The sequence below is a fragment of the Babylonia areolata genome, chromosome 20 (assembly GCF_041734735.1).
Source record: "Babylonia areolata isolate BAREFJ2019XMU chromosome 20, ASM4173473v1, whole genome shotgun sequence".
NCBI lineage: Eukaryota > Metazoa > Mollusca > Gastropoda > Neogastropoda > Buccinidae > Babylonia > Babylonia areolata.
In genome coordinates, this window is record NC_134895.1 from 13,317,845 (window position 1) to 13,333,867 (window position 16,023).

A 16,023-nucleotide genomic window follows, 5' to 3' on the forward strand; every position below is an offset into this window, starting at 1 on the left:
ACCAACATGCCATGATTCTAACCGACTCAATGAACCTCATACAAAAAATTGAAAACGGAATGCCGGGAAGCCCAGAGTGGCATAAGGCAATGCGCAACTTTCAGATTAAAAAACTCACATGGTCATACTGCCCGGGACATGCAGGAGTTAAGGGAAATGAGCGAGCTGACAGACTTGCTGGTAACGCAACACCAACGAGCGGCCTACATCTAGGAAAATCGGAAATCCTCAGAAAAGTCAAAGAATATCAAAAAGAACATGTACAAGGCCATCACACCATCGATCGCCTCAAAGAAATAAAAGCAGAGAGAGGGAGCGGCCGTAAGTCTAAAATGAAAGGTAGAGCACGATGCTTTGCAAATCAAACAAATATCGGCATCATTTCCAAACCAACATTGCGCAAATTTCTTCAAAACGGAACAGAGTCTCTGTGGGCTTTTCCAAATACAATAGACTGAGCAACACACTAGACGCCACGTTCTTGGCATCAGAGATCTTTTCCCATCCCTCTTGTGGCCAATCAGTGGCAGCCTCTGTGCGTGTGTGTATGTGTGGGTCTGTGTTTTTGAGTGCGTTTGTGCATGCGCGAGAGTGTAAGTGTACACAAGTGTCAGGAGAGTTTTGTGCATGTGCGTGCGTGCGTGCGTGCGTGCGTGCGTGCGTGTGTGTGTGTGTGTGTGTGTGTGTGTGTGTGCCGTGGAAGCTGCGATACATAGACTAGAAATGAGTGTGTGGAGGAGGGGGGTAGAGGAGGTGCAGGGTAATGTGTGTGTGTGTGTGTGTGTGTGTGTGTTGGAGCTCATGTACGTTTATTTGTATTTGACTGTGCTTTCATATCTGTGAAACTGCATGTTTGGTGCATATCTGTTATGCATGTGTGGGTGTATTTGTGAATGTGTGTCTTCATGTTTTACATTTATTTGCTTATTTATCATCACTGTTGTCTTTTTTATTATTATTATTATCATTACTACTACCTTTTTTATCATAATTATTATTTATTTATTTACTTATTTATTTATTTATTTATTTATTTATTTATTATTTATTTATTTATGTAAGCTTATCTATTATTTATTCACCTTTTTTTTCTCTCAAGGCCTGACTAAGCGCGTTGGCTTATGCTGCTGGTCAGGCATCTGCTTGGCAGATGTGGTGTAGCGTATATGGATTTGTCCGAACGCAGTGATGCCTCCTTGAGCTACTGAAACTGAAACTGAAACCCAACGCTTAAACCATTCGGCGCAGTATTGCGCCCGTCAAATAATAACAATGATAATGATAACAACAACAACAACAACAGTAATAATAATGATAATAATAAGAAGAAGAAGAAGAAGAAGAAGAAGAAGAAGATGGTGATGATGATAGGTTCTTTTATTTGCAAAGCTCGTTTTTACACAAAGGAAACGGCTGCTGTATTGTTAGCCAGACCTCGGGTGAAACGGAAATGACATTGGCCTTTCCGGTATCGCTTTCCATGAAGGAAGGTAGCATTGTGTAAACACATGCTGAGTTAGAACAGAAAAAAAGTGAAGGTAAGTTACGTTTGCAACAACGTTCAGTTCTATTGAATACTCTAGGATGCTTCAATTCTCATTTGTCATATTTTGCAGCCGCCGATGTATTGTAGTTTATGAGATTATTTCGGATATACCTTGGGATATAATGGCATGATTGCTTCCATCCCCTCTCTCTCGCTCCTCTTCTTCTTCTTCCTGTTAGGAGTCCACGGTCATCACGTTGACCATTCTGACTCTCTCTCTCTCTCTCTCTCACACACATTTTGCTGTTCATCTATACAGAGCATTTTAAACAACGTAATGTATATGTGACGTGATTTTGTGTCAGCATGCTATTCTATGTTAATTTCATTTGAAACCCATCTGAAGGGATATGGCCTTTGTAAATAAATCGTTCTCTCTCTCTCTCTCTCTCTCTCTCTCTCTCTCTCTCTTTCGGCAAAGTAATATTTAGTCTTATTGTGTGTACAATTGTTCTTTTAACAATGCATAGTTACTAGTGATAATAGAAACATGTACATATGTGGGAACAACATGGTTGCTCTAGTGGATTTGTTCGGTTGAAATGGTTGGATTGAAGTTCACATTTGAAATCCAATGTGTATCACTGCATGTGTTATTTATTTATTCATTTATTATTTATTTAGGTATTGGAAATATTAACAAGTTCCAGTTGGAATAATATGAATCCAGTGGGGAAAAAATCAATTTTCCAGAAAGATGGAGGTTGAAACTATATTATATATGTATTAATCATTATTTTTTGCCTGTTCCAGATGTACTCCGCGAGTGCAAAGATTATTAAGCCCCAGGGAGAAAAGCCTGATGAATTTGAATCATCAATTTCTCAGGTAATGACTTCATTGTTGAAATTGTTCACTGCTCGACTTGATCAGGGATTCTCAGTAACTACTTTCATACTTCTTCCAATTGATGACCAGTATGTTGATGAGAACTGTTGTTTTGCTGCCTGGAGGTTGCAGTTGGGCACAATTTAACTAAGTTAGAACAGGGGTTCTTTTTCTTTCTTTAATGGTCATTTGTACACAGTAATATGTTCAGTTGTACAGTCTGTGCAAAATGCATGACCTCATTCTGTTTTAGCATTTCATTTTTTGGGAAACAGAATATATGAGGAAATGACAGCATGACATCACATGTAAATGAAACAAATGTATGTAAAGAGGAATGGAAAAGGAGGGGGCTAGTTTTGGAGAGAAAAAAAATATATTGCATAATAAGAACAGGTTTTATGTATGTCAGTGAGTGCTTTCATTTGATAGTTCGTGCTTGCTTTGAAAGTTTTAACAGTTGCATTACAGAATTTTGACTTTGTTTTTTTTTCCCCAATTGTAGTAGTAATGTTATCTGTTTTACAGGCTCTTCTCGAGCTTCAGATGAACAGTGACTTGAAGGCATCCCTTCATGAGCTGTACATCACTGGTGCCAAGGTAAGATTTTGCATGTTCTCTCTCTCTCTCAAATTTTGGCAACTGCTCTCTCTCTCTCTCTCTCTCTCTCTCTCTTTCTCTATCTCTCTCTCTGTGTCTTGAATGGTTTTTGTGAGAGTGATAAAAAGGGAGAATATACTTTTGTGTCTCCTAATGGATGTAGCGTAATAGATTATTTTCTGGTTTCTGTTGATTTGTTATCGAATTTTGATGTGAATATTGGTGACTGCGTGGATTCATGGCATTTACCAGTTGAGGCAGCTTGGAAAAATATTCCTCATAATTACAGTACAAATATGATTCATCAGGGTGAAGAAAAAATTGTATGGTCTGATGAGAATGTTGATGTTTATAAAAACGAGCTTGACAGTGATGAATTCTATAATAGTATTCAGAAAGCATTTCAGTTATTAGACACTAACTTGAACGATAGCCTAAACCAGTTTGTTACTGCCTTGTATGGAGCCGCTGCATGCATGGTTCGAACAGTAGGAAAAGGAAGTAAGATATGTAATGACTGGTTTGATGATGAATGCAAGTGTAAGAAACAAGAAGTTAAAAGGTTACTAAAAAGATTTCAGAGGTGTAAAACCCAAACGGACAAGATAGAAAAAAAGACAAGCATATGTTACAGCCCGAAAGGAGTTTGTGAAATTAAGAAAGTCAAAAGAGCAAGAGTTTGAAAAGAATAGATTAAAAATATTAAGAGATTCAGTTAGTGACTCTAAAACATTCTGGTCAGTGATAAGATCTGTGAACAGAAAAACGTTCGTGTATAATGAGATTTCCTTGCAACAGTGGCATGATCATTTCTTTAGAGTTTTTAACGACTTTGAAAATGAGTCAACACAAGAAGAAGACAATTTAGTGGAGACAGAGGATGAGTATGAGCCATTGTTTAACGACCCCATAACTAAAGAAGAGATCATTTCTAGTATTAGACACTTAAAGTCAGGAAAAAGTGCAGGTCCAGGCAAAATCATTGGGGAAATGTTGAAATATGCAAATTCCCTTATAATTGATTTCCCTGTAGAATTATTTAATCAGATGTTTGAAAATGGTACATTTCCAGTAGAATGGGCAAAATCAATAATTATTCCCATACATAAAAAAGGTGATGTTAACAACCCAGATAACTATCGCGGAGTATCACTCAAAAGCGTTCTAAGTAAAGTTTACACCCACATCTTAAAAATATGAGACTAATTGGGCTGAGAGGGAGGATAAAATAATTGAAGATCAGGCAGGTTTTAGAGCAACTTATAGCACTGTAGATCATATATTTATATTGTATTCAATGGTGCAAAAATATCTGCTTTGTAACACAAAACTCTATGTTGCTTTTGTTGATTTCAGGAAGGCTTTCGATTCTGTGAATCGTAATGCCCTATGGAATGTTCTGCATAAAAGTGGTGTGAATGGAAAATTATATATGGCGCTTAGAGGTGTTTACAATTCAGTGCTTGCATGTGTGCATGTAAAAGGTGTATACTCAAATTATTTCAAATGTTCAACTGGTGTTAAACAAGGATGTCTTTTAAACCCGCAAATGTTTTCCTTTTTCATAAATGAATTAGCTGTGGAACTTTCCAAAAGAGGTAGGCACGGCATTCAGTTAATACCAGGAGCTATTGAATTATTTCTGTTACTTTTTGCTGACGATGTCATTCTTTTGCCAGGGACGGTAAAAGGTTTGCAAAATCAGCTAAATGTCTTAAAAGAAGAAGCAGATCGGTTAGGTTTGACTGTTAATCTAGATAAAACGAATATTATGGTTTTTAGAATGGGTGGACATTTGTCAATGCATGAAAAATGGTTATACGGAAATACTGAAGTTAGAGTTGTTAATTCATATAAGTATTTGGGGATGATTTTTACAACAAAATTAAGTCTGAATAATGCATGGGAAGAATTTTGCAGAAAAGGTAAGAAAGGCGTCATCGAAATTTTGAAAACACTTAGAAAACTGAACTCTATTGATTCCTGTCTATCTTGGAAAATGTTCGATATACAAATAGAACCTTTACTGACATATGCAGCTGAAATCTGAGGATTAACGGTTAACTCACACGTTGAAAGAATACATACTTATGCAATTAAACGTTTTCTGCATGTTCCAATCCATTCATCCAATACGGTTTTATATGGGGAAACTGGAAGATATCCTTTGTATATAAGAACTTTTGTCAAATGTATTAAGTATTGGTTAAAATTGTTAAAGCTTCCACAAACATGTCTGAGCAAACAAGCCTATGACATGATGCTTTTACAGATGGAATTAGGTAAAGAAAACTGGTGTTATAGAGTGAATAAGGTTCTGACTGAACATGGTTTTGGAATTGTGTGGTTGTCCCAGGGTGTAGGAAACGAACAAAAATTTATTGCAGAATTCAGACAGACTCATTTGTTCCTTCAAACAAAACTGGCATTCTGACATGGAAAGTAAAGAAAAATATAGTTGGTTCTTTTCTTTTAAAAGTATATTTCAACCAGAAACATATCTCAGAATCATTACAGACAAATGGCACAGAATAAATTATGTGAGATTTAGGTTAAGAACTCTGGGGTTTAATGCAAACAGGAGATGGTTTGAACCTGGGACTTCTATACAATCACCATGCCCTCTCTGTGGATAGCAAATGGATGATGAAAAACATTTTCTTTTTCAGTGTGAAATTTATAATACTGTGCGAGAAAATGCATATTCTTTAAAACAGAGATGGCTAAAAGCCATGATGTTGTTACTGTTTTGTCATGTGATAATGAAATCATAATTAGATCGGTCGCTAAATTCATTGCAGAAGCTCAAACAATGAGACAAAGGTACATAATTCAGAATAGTATTAACAGCACAGAAGACACTTAATTATAGTTAGTACAGAAGTTGCTATTTTATTTGGACAAAACAGAAAACATAACATTGCATACTTGAGTGTATTGTTGAGGCAGTATGTATTGGTTTGATGTATTTTTGAAGGGATGGTCAAGTCAGTCTCCATTCATTTTGGTATTTTATTATCATTACATTGTTGTTTTTCTTTAGTTCCGTTTCGTTGAGTTTTTGTCAGGATGTGACTTAAGTGTTTCCAAGTATTGCATATTTTCTTGGTTTAAACTGACTGAAGGGTTCAGAGAAAAAAATATAGTGTTGTTTTGAAGCTAAAATATATGGATTTATGTTGTTGCCCCTTGTCAAAGGACCTTTCTTGGCAATGACAATAAATAATTCCAGTGTCTCTCTCTCTCTCTCTCTCTCTCTCTCTCTCTCTCTCTCCCTCCCTCCCTCTCTCTCTCTCACTCTCTTTCTTTAAAATTTTGGCAACTTCTGCAGTATATTTTTTTTCTTGTTTTGCTGTGTGTGCAGGTATATATTGTTAGTAATTGTATAATTTCTGAAAAGTGTAGTTTCTCTTTTGAAAATCTTATCTGCAAGTGTTATCTTTTAGAACTGTTTGTTAAACTTAAGTTACATTATGTTGTTTTGTTGTGTGTGTGTGTGTGCTCTTTTGTATGTGTGTAATGTCAAAGTAGCTGTGTACAAAAAAAACACATTGTATCAGTCATTTGTTTCAGAGCGGGGGGGGGGGGGGGGGGGGGGGTGTGTAATTTTTATTTGTTTCAAACTTAGTACACCTGAAAAGAACAAATGGAGATATCTGCTCATGAAAAAAACACCAGCTTAATTTTCCTGCTTGTATTTTCTCACTCCGCACGAATAGTTTTCTTCCTTGGTTTCCCCTGCAGACGACCCATTTGTTAGAGTTAGGGAAAAAAAAATCACAAAAAATGCAAAACACAAAGTAACTGAATGAAACTCCCTGTACTTGACCCACTGACCCCTCTCACGTTATGTATACGCCCACCCTCCTCCCTCTCTTCACAGCTGTCAGAAGCTGAGTCACTGTCGGTAACTTGTTAGTAGCGTTCTTCCCTGCATATACTTTATTCAGTGTCTTCATCAGCCTCGTCAGTGTCGAAACCTTCAGTTTGAAGCATTTCAATCACTTCAGCAGTTGTAAAAAGCTGCTGTCGTGATCTAGTTTGCTCAAAAAATTTCCACTTGTATCGCCTGTGACGCCATTTTCGATAAGTATGCAGATTAGCTTGTCATGTGGGATACCAGGTCAACGGCTGGCCAGCAAGTGTATAGTAATAGTTACGGAACCTCACGATGAAACTTTCATTCAACCCTTGACACGTTCGCAATGCCTGGTGTAGCTGCGATTTTTGTGCTTTCCCAGGGGGGAAATGTGTAAAAAAAAAAAAAAATTGTCGGAACCGCTGTAGTGTTTATCGTCTGGAATGCTACCTTATGTCAGGAACGCTATAGCGTTCCATTGTCCAGAGTGAGTTAAGCACTACATTGAACATTTATGTAGTGTCAGAATATTCAGAATTAAGTAAACTATAAATTTTCAAAATAAAAAAGCCCTGAAAAAATTGTTTTCTTTCTGTACTCAAACGAAGTCAAGAATGGCGAGTAGAGGAGTGAAATCATGCAGTAGATTGTAGCCAGGAGAGAGTAGTCAATTGCAAATGTTCAAATGAGAGTCAAGGGCAACATGCACATTTGAACAACAACAAAATACCTGTCTGTAATGCTAGTGATTCTTTTGAAGTTTGGCTTAAGGTCCTGTATCAAAACATTTACTAACTGCTGTCATGAAGTGTATTGCAACATCATTTTGGCTGATGTAATTTCTGAAAAATCAGGAGTTGAATGCACTGAACGTTTCAACTTAATGATGAATGTGTGCAAAAGCTCAAGGGGCTTGATGAGGATGTTGATGGTGCTGTGTGTGAGGGAACAAGTGAGAGTCCATGCAAGTGTGTGTCAGTCCGAACATATGTGCGTGTGCATGTATCTGTGCACGTTTGTGTTATGTGCACATGCATGTGTTTGCGTGTGTGCCTGAGTGTTTCTATGTGTATTTGAACGATGATGAATGGTGTGTGTATTCACGCATGCGCTTTCCATGTCAAACTTCGGTAAAGTGTGAAAAGCATGGTGTGCATGTAAACACCTGCACACACTGGGCAGATCTGTATACTTCCATACACAGGAAAAAATCTTGTGTTGCTGGTGATTTTAATTAGAGTGCATTTTTTGATGAATCTCAAGATTTGATAAAAGCAGAATGTTTAACTGATATGGAAGTGTTATGTTTGGCAAAAGAGTTCATTGGATCAAAACACAGAACAAATTAGAAAAGAGCCTTTCATTATCAGGACAGATGATGTCAAGGTAGCGGTAATTTTGCTTCCCACATTTGTAGTCAAATAGATCATTCGCAACAGCCGTGGTCGGCGATGACACATCTAAGAATGTTGCGCTCTCTCTTGCGAGCGAGCGCGCGCGTACAGGAGACTGAGAAACAGCATTGCATGGCATGCTGTGATGATTTCCACCATCGAGTTCACACAAGCAGCACACACACTGATCTATTTTTCTGTCAGTGTCAGCACATGCCTTGTACTGAATTATTGTGAGTCACACTCGCCGCAGAATAAAACACTGTTAGTTACATTTACACTATATGGTAGAAAAGCTGAACTTTAATGGAATCCTTTTGAACTTCTCTTTAGAAACAGCTAAATTTGAATGGTGACCAGGCTAAATATACAATAAATCTAGAGTAGCAAGTGGGAAACATGCTAAATTCATATGCTATCATGATTTAGAAGGTTCTGGGGGAGACTGCCAATGCACATTCACTGCTCATTTCCATATTATTACTTTGCAGGTTGGATTTTTAAAAATATTTTTTACATCTTTGTTTTCAGCTTGCAACTGAAATACGTCAAGAGTGCGGTTTGTTTTTGTTTTTTTTAACATGGTTTTGACAGGAATACATTAAAAATACTACAGTTTCAGGCACTTTCATGTCAAAATCCTTAGCCACAGCAAAGATAACACTTCGTAGATGAGAATATGAAAAAAAAAACCTCAGTTTTCAGTATTTTTACCCTAATGACGTTTTTATGCATGGCTAAGAATAGCTGGCTGTGTCATTGACGGAGTTTTCATGTGCTGCATCACATGTGTTTGTGATGTTGAGCTTCAGTGTGTATATGTGGTTCTGTGTGATGCAGGAGATCGATGTGCAAGGCAAGAAGGCCATCATCATCTTCGTGCCCGTCCCCCAGCTGAGGGCCTACCAGAAGATCCAGACCCGCCTGGTTCGGGAACTGGAAAAGAAGTTCTCAGGCAAACATGTTGTCTTCATTGCTCAGGTCAGCCCGCCATTCTGCTTTGAAGCTAGCGTATCAACTGAAATTACAGGTGGAAGGAATTAGCATGGTGTAGACTGATTAAAATTCACTGGTGGGACTGTTTCTGTGGTATACATGGCATTCTGATAATATTTAAAGTGAGTCTGACTGGTGATTGCTAGATGAAAATTCAGTATTGGAGAAATGAATTATCGTTCTGGATTGGTTGGAAACGCTATTACTGTAACAGTGAAATTTACTGACTTTGGGTTCAGAGGGGGAGGGAAGGTTGAACGGTGATAGAGGATATACCTGTAAGTTATTGCTTCCATAGATTGAAATTAGAAGAAGAAAGGTATGATGAGGTTGGTTTGTGTTTAACAAAAAAGTTGTCTTTTGCTACAAAGAGAAAGGGTTGTCTTTTGCTTAAGAAACCGGGCTTTTTTTTTGCTTTTTTTCAGCGAATTGACTACAACTAAAATCCTGTGTAACTATGCAGATTTTCCTTTCAGTATTACTTTCACTTGGTTTCATGTTGTAACATTATCTGACCTATGATTTTTGTGCAACAGAGGCGTATCCTTCCCAAGCCCACCCGCAAGAGCAGGAGGAAGAACAAGCAGAAGCGCCCCAGGAGGTGAGTTGTGCCATTTATGATGAGTTTGTGAGATTATATTTGCAAGGTTAAATGTTTATTTAGTACTAGTTTCTTATTCCGGTCTTGGCGATGTCCTCACAGGTTCTTATGGGGTAATGCAAGAATGAGTTATGCAAGGAAGAATACGTTATTGTGTATTACTATGGGGTTAAAGCATAAGTATCAGTAAAATGTATGGTTACATATATACATACACACAATATATATCATGTCAATAGTTTGATGTAAGATCTATTAACATTCGCATGCACACCAATAATGTTTGCCTATGCACCCTCCAACACTTGGATTCACACATGCTTGACTCTCTCCAGACAAAGGGCCCCGATCAGGACCATACTGTTTACAACCATTTCAGATGACAGACCCAGATCAGGGCCTTGAATAGTTTTGAATTTTTGAAGTGGCACCAAATTTATGTAATGACGTTATAAGCTAAGAATTTTTTAACTTAACTTTTCACGCTCAGTAAATGCAGTGTGTTGCTGTGCTCGTGAGCAGGAGAGTTGTTTTCACGGTGACTGGTTCATGTGAACAATGCTTGTCAACAGTAGTGTCTGACCCAGTTTCATCTCAGTCACAAGGCAGACAACAGAATTAGATGAAGGGGCCCTATCATGGCTATATAATATTCTGAATTTAATCTGTTTCAAACTTTGTGCTTTCCTGGATCCATTTACAAGTCATCAGTGTGTGCAAATTTTGAACAAAGATTATGGATACTTTAGTCATCTCATTGTATGATTGCATAAGAAGGAAGTTTTATATTTTGTCCCCAACTAACTCATTATATTACTGATCAGTTTGGAAGTTTTCAGTTCATAAATTCTAACATTTGTTTCGGCGACTTTATTTCTTACCCATTTAAATGGGTCGTCTGTGGGGAAAATCTGGGGAGCTAACTAGCGGTACTGAGTTAACCACAAAGGCTTCAACATGGAAGAAAAGACTTAAAGAGTGAGTGAACCTCTTCTGTTTTTGTTTTCTCCCATTGTAGCCGCACTCTGACCATGGTTCATGACAACATCCTGGAGGACCTGTGCTTCCCTGCAGAACTGGTGGGCAAACGTATCCGTGTGAAGCTGGACGGATCTCGTCTGATCAAAGTGCAGCTGGACAAGAACCAGCAGACCACTGTGGAGCACAAGGTGGGTGTGGATTCCTCTTTGTTTTGCCTTTTTGGGGGCTCTCTTTTTGCAGGCAGGGTGAGTGCAACTCTGTGCAGTAACTGTTTCGTGTGTATGTGCGTTTCCGTGGTAACTTTCACAAATTCATTTTCTCTGGAAATACCAGTACTTGTCCGTCAACATTAAATTGAATAGAAAATCAGTCCTTTCTGCTCACACGTAATGACAGTGTATTTCCAGGAAGGGCAAAAACAAAAGGATATTTTCATGTTGTTCTACTGGGGGGTTTTGTGGTTTTGTTTTGGGTTGTTTTTTTGGAGTTTTGGGTTTGTTTTTTTAATCCTATTCATTAGCCGACATATAACATTAATTGTAGTAAACAATAAAATTTTCTTTTGCTTGCTTTGAAGTTCCATTGATGTATGCATCTATCAGAAACAAACTTTTTCAGTTTTATGGGATCAATCTGAATACAGGATAAATGTGTTTTTCATTAAATAATCTCACTCATCCAGAATATTAATTCTGAAATGTGACTGATGGCATTACATCATCTATATTCACCCAAGCTACCTGTAAAAGCAGTCCTCAGTGACCGACTTGCTTGTGCATTCTTTTTACGTATATCCACTAGTGGATCAACCTGCCTTCTGGTCTGAGGATCCTCACTGCTAAACCATGCGCTGCACAGTCATGTGATGACACTTTTTGATGAGAGAGTCTTCTGGTTTCAGAATGGGGTAGTGAGAGGCATAATTGAGCTGTTACTTTGAGAGAAAAAGTTGTGATTTTTCACTGTGGGCGTTCTCACGAATTTCAATAATGAGTAGCCATTTTCTGGACTTTCATGCTGAAAATGAGAGGTTCAAATATGCCCAGATTTTGCAAGTTATTCACTTGAGTAATGTGATCAAAGTGCTGTCTATGATTTTGTCAAAAGAACTGGACTTTTTTGTAGTCATAATTGTGTATTTTATGCCAGAAATTATTTCTTAGTAGTTGTTTTATATTTTCTTTTTCTTTTTTTTTTCTTTTTTTTTTTTTTTACCTGATTGTTTACTCCTGACACAATCAAGTACATTGCCTAGCAAATGAATGTAGACATAAAGATCATAACAAAAGCACATGGCTATAGAGGTTCTGATACGTACTTCTGATATTCAGTAGTTCATGTTAGAGGGTTATTGCATGCTGAATGAAATTCAGAATAGATGAACGCTTCCAGCAGCATGTAGTTGCTGTGGTTGAATAGGAAAAAAATCTCGGGGTACGGTGTTTTTGTGTTTGTGTCTATTTAAAAAGGATCACTTCCAAACCATGAAGGCTATGCCACTCTTGCTTGGGTTGTTTGTTTGTTGTTGTTTTTTTGGGGGGTGGGGGGGGGTTTACTAGAAAAAAGAAAAAGAAAAACACCATTGAATATTTAGTAGAAATTGTGCTTGAACCATGAAGGCTTTGCCTTTTGTTTTATTGTGAATCAGTTGGAATTACATGTGAGCAATGTAGGCTAAGTTATTTGTCTGAAAAACACATACAAAATCACATGTTGATCTGCATTGGATCACAGTATTCTTGCATCATCAGTATGACATCTGGCTGCTGTCAAAGGATGGCTCCATGGGTTTGATGATTCTTTCATTTTTCACTGTGTGTACTTCGTAATCTCAGCCATGGAATTTTCAGTGTGTGGGTGTCAATGCTTTCATTGGTTCTTGTAGTGGGATTGGATTGAGGACAGAATGTGAATTGCAGAACTAGGAATCATCTGTTAAAAAGTGATTTATTGTTTGTTGCAGCTGGAGACCTTTTCCGCTGTGTACAAGAAGCTCACGGGAAAGGACGTCAATTTTGAATTCCCTGAGTGGGTCCTGTAATGTGTGGAAAACAGTGTGAGACTGTGGGGAAAAAAAAAAATAAAACAGTAAAGTTTTCGGATTTTTGTTTGGTGTTTTCAGTGCTTGTGTTAGTATTGTCATTTGTGTTCCATTTGTGCTCCACTCAGTCCGCTGGAATTGTAATTAGATGTGCAGCTGTCCATCACATGTCTAGTTTTGTTTTTTTTGTTGTTGTTTTTTTGTTGTTTTTTCCCATTGCAGTGAAGGTTATATTTCTCAAGAAAAACACATGTATTCCAGTTTTACATAAAGTCATCAAAAAGTGCACACAACCCCCCACCCCCCACGCCCTCCCTTCAGTTCATATATATATTTTTATATGATTTGTCATTATTTAAGGGATTTTTTTTTATTATCACGTGTCTGTTGCATGCTCTTTTCTCCTCACACAGACTTGTGCATTGCCCTCCATATTCTGTATTTTGTACAGGAAAAAAAATGAAATCCTACACGGTCAAAAATACAATTTTTTATTCAACAAAAGTAGGAAAATTAAATTTATTGTTTGCTACAACAGAGTGTTTGTAGGTGTTGATTGACAAGAAAAACCTTGCAGATAGACTGTAAGTAGGAAGAGTCCAAGCCCCACTTGCATGCAGGTGCGTAAACTGTCAGTCAACTTCTGGCCATTGTCTTCAAAAGCGAAATGGCTGACGACGAGGAATGCTGCATTGTGTGTATTGGAGTGAAAATGAACTCTGCTACTGGTGATGACTCGGCTGTGGAGGGAAACCGTTCAGCGAAAGGCTTCTTGGCATCGTACATGTCCATTGGAAAGAGTAGGCAAGGGTCACATTGGCCTTTCCTTCCTCCCTCCACAGTCATCCATCTTACCCATTTCTTCCCTCAACGAACACAGATGTCTGTTACTGGTTCAGATATTTCACTTTCAGTATCTCAAAGAGGCGTGACTGCGCTCAAATTCATGTATGTTACACTACATCTGCTAGATAGATGACTGACCAGCAGCGTAACCCAATGCGCTTAAAAAAAGAAAAGAAAAAGAGTATATTTTTGTGAACACATCAGTGGATTTTTTCTACAGAGTTTTGCCAGATGACAACACTGTTCCCATGGGTTATTTTTCAGTGCACCAAGTGCATACTGCGCACTGAACCTTGTCTATCTTCTCAACCGAATGACTCGATGCTCAGTTTGATTTTCCAGTCAAATTTAGGAGAAAGGGAAGAGTGGGTGTGGAATCCAGACCCTCATTAACTCACTCGGGACGACAAGTTTTCTCCCTTGCTTTTCCCCACAGACGGCCCATTTGTAAGGGTTTGGAAAAAAATTACAAAAAATACAAAATACTGTGTAAGAAAATGAACCTTTCAGAACTGGTTTATTACCTGTTGAGCTATTACATATAAAAAAAAAAATCAAATTTATCATGTTTACAGTTTTGCCATATGTAGAAAATACTGCCAATTTTTCACCCCGAATCACCATACCCATGCTCACTTTCTTCTTCGTCATCATCCACCTCTTCAATCTCCGACCCTTCAGTTTGTAGCATTTCAAGTACTTCAACAACCCTAAAACGTTGCCGTCACTGCCTTGTTCGCTTCACAACATTCTGATAAGAGCCCGCTTTGCTAACAGGCTGGCACGCAAACAGACGACAGTCAGCGTGTGTGCGAGTCTGGCCACACATCCCAGGCTGACCAATCATACTGTTCGATTGTGGAGTGACCCAGAATAGTGCACTCTGCTTGGCTAATCACAAAATCACGTGTACAGTGCATGATGGAATTTTACTTTCGGAGAATGCTATTCCATTCCTTCGTCAGAATACGTTTTGTGTAGGAATGCGTGAGCATTCCTTCGTCCGGAGAGAGTTAATTCTATCAGCAGAAAAGCATCTTAACCATCCTGTCACCTTCCTTCCTCCTTACAAGTGTCGATAATAAATGGTCAGTTATGCTGCATGTTTGTCAGTGCAGACGTGTTTAAGTACAGACGTAACATTTTCCTTGAAATCTCGACTTTCTCTTTGTCATTGTGATCTCCATGAAACAAAACACACACACACACACAAGCTGCTTTTTCATTGATGGTCTGATGTATAAAAAAAATAATAATAATAATAAAAATTTTAAAAAAGCTATTGCTACCTATTCAATGAAATAAAATCTTCACACACACACACATGCATAGTGGTGGACACACAATGTCACATACACCTTACTTTATAATGGCTGATATGGGGCAATAAAGCTTATGCAAATGAAACAACTGATAAGTCTTTGAAAATAGTGAAAAGTATACAAATCCCAAAGGGGAAGGTTTGGTGGTGTGTATGTCTGTAAAACATCAGTACTTGTTCACACAGGAAAAAATCATAATCAACAGAAGATCAGAGCTATCAACTCGGACTTATCAAACTGACACAATGACAGGGGTAATATGACAAACTCTCAGAAAAACTGTTTTTGGACAGTTCAGTATACTGAAAATGAGCTGTATTCATACTGGAAATTACCACTATTTAAATACATTTGAAAACTATATAGAAACTTCAAGTAAAAATGCTTTCTTGATGTAAAAAGAAAAGGAGAAAAAACTGAATTGCCAGGGAAATAAGGCAATGAATGACAAACTGAAATTCTCATGAATTAAAATAAGCGAGTCCTCAAACTTTCTGCTGCAAATTGTGTCCTGATATTGACATGCAAAACCATTACGTTGTTTGCACACTGTTCTGTATGAAAAGCAAGAATCCCACAAAGCCAGTAATCATTTTGGCACTGGTCAGATTGTTCTCAGTTCTCCCTCTTCTCCACGTGCTGTTTGTTTTTTATGGTTATGGGATGTTCTACTCATGATAGGTGATTGTCATTTAAAAAGAGACTTTTTAGTACAAAACATACCAAAAAAAATTTAAACTAAAAAACCCAGAAGCCTCACTCAAGTTACTGCAGGAAACATTAACAGGACTTTTTGAAAGAAATGAACCTGTTTAGTTAGCAATGTTCCAGTAATTCAGGTAAATAGTGGTGTCAAAGTTTTAGTGAGGCAGACTCTGCCAGAGGCTTTGTGGATTCTTTGTTGTTTTGTTGTATTCATTTCTAGATTGAAGTCTTCAAAGCACTGGACAGTAATAAGTAAATTAAAGCAGCATTTCATGTTGCTAGTATAATTGTTAATACCTGACTA

At 37.8% G+C, this 16,023-nt stretch overlaps 1 protein-coding gene across 1 annotated transcript; it reads left to right on the top strand.

Annotated features, from left to right (window-relative positions):
- The first annotated feature begins 1,450 nt into the window (after nt 1-1,450).
- Nucleotides 1,451-12,903, top strand: LOC143295216 (small ribosomal subunit protein eS7-like). Its single transcript, XM_076606788.1, has 7 exons — nt 1,451-1,538; nt 2,300-2,374; nt 2,903-2,974; nt 9,068-9,208; nt 9,760-9,824; nt 10,843-10,993; nt 12,769-12,903. Exons 2-7 carry the CDS (start codon nt 2,300-2,302, stop codon nt 12,844-12,846), a joined length of 582 nt encoding a protein of 193 aa, XP_076462903.1. The 5' UTR covers nt 1,451-1,538; the 3' UTR covers nt 12,847-12,903.
- Nucleotides 12,904-16,023: the final 3,120 nt, after the last annotated feature.

Coding starts and splice junctions, on each gene's coding strand:
- LOC143295216 (XM_076606788.1), top strand. CDS start 2,300: ATGTACTCCGCGAGTGCAAAGATTATTAAGCCCCAGGGAGAAAAGCCT. Junction 2,375..2,902: donor TTGAATCATCAATTTCTCAG/GTAATGACTTCA, acceptor TCTGTTTTACAG/GCTCTTCTCGAGCTTCAGAT. Junction 2,975..9,067: donor TGTACATCACTGGTGCCAAG/GTAAGATTTTGC, acceptor TGTGTGATGCAG/GAGATCGATGTGCAAGGCAA.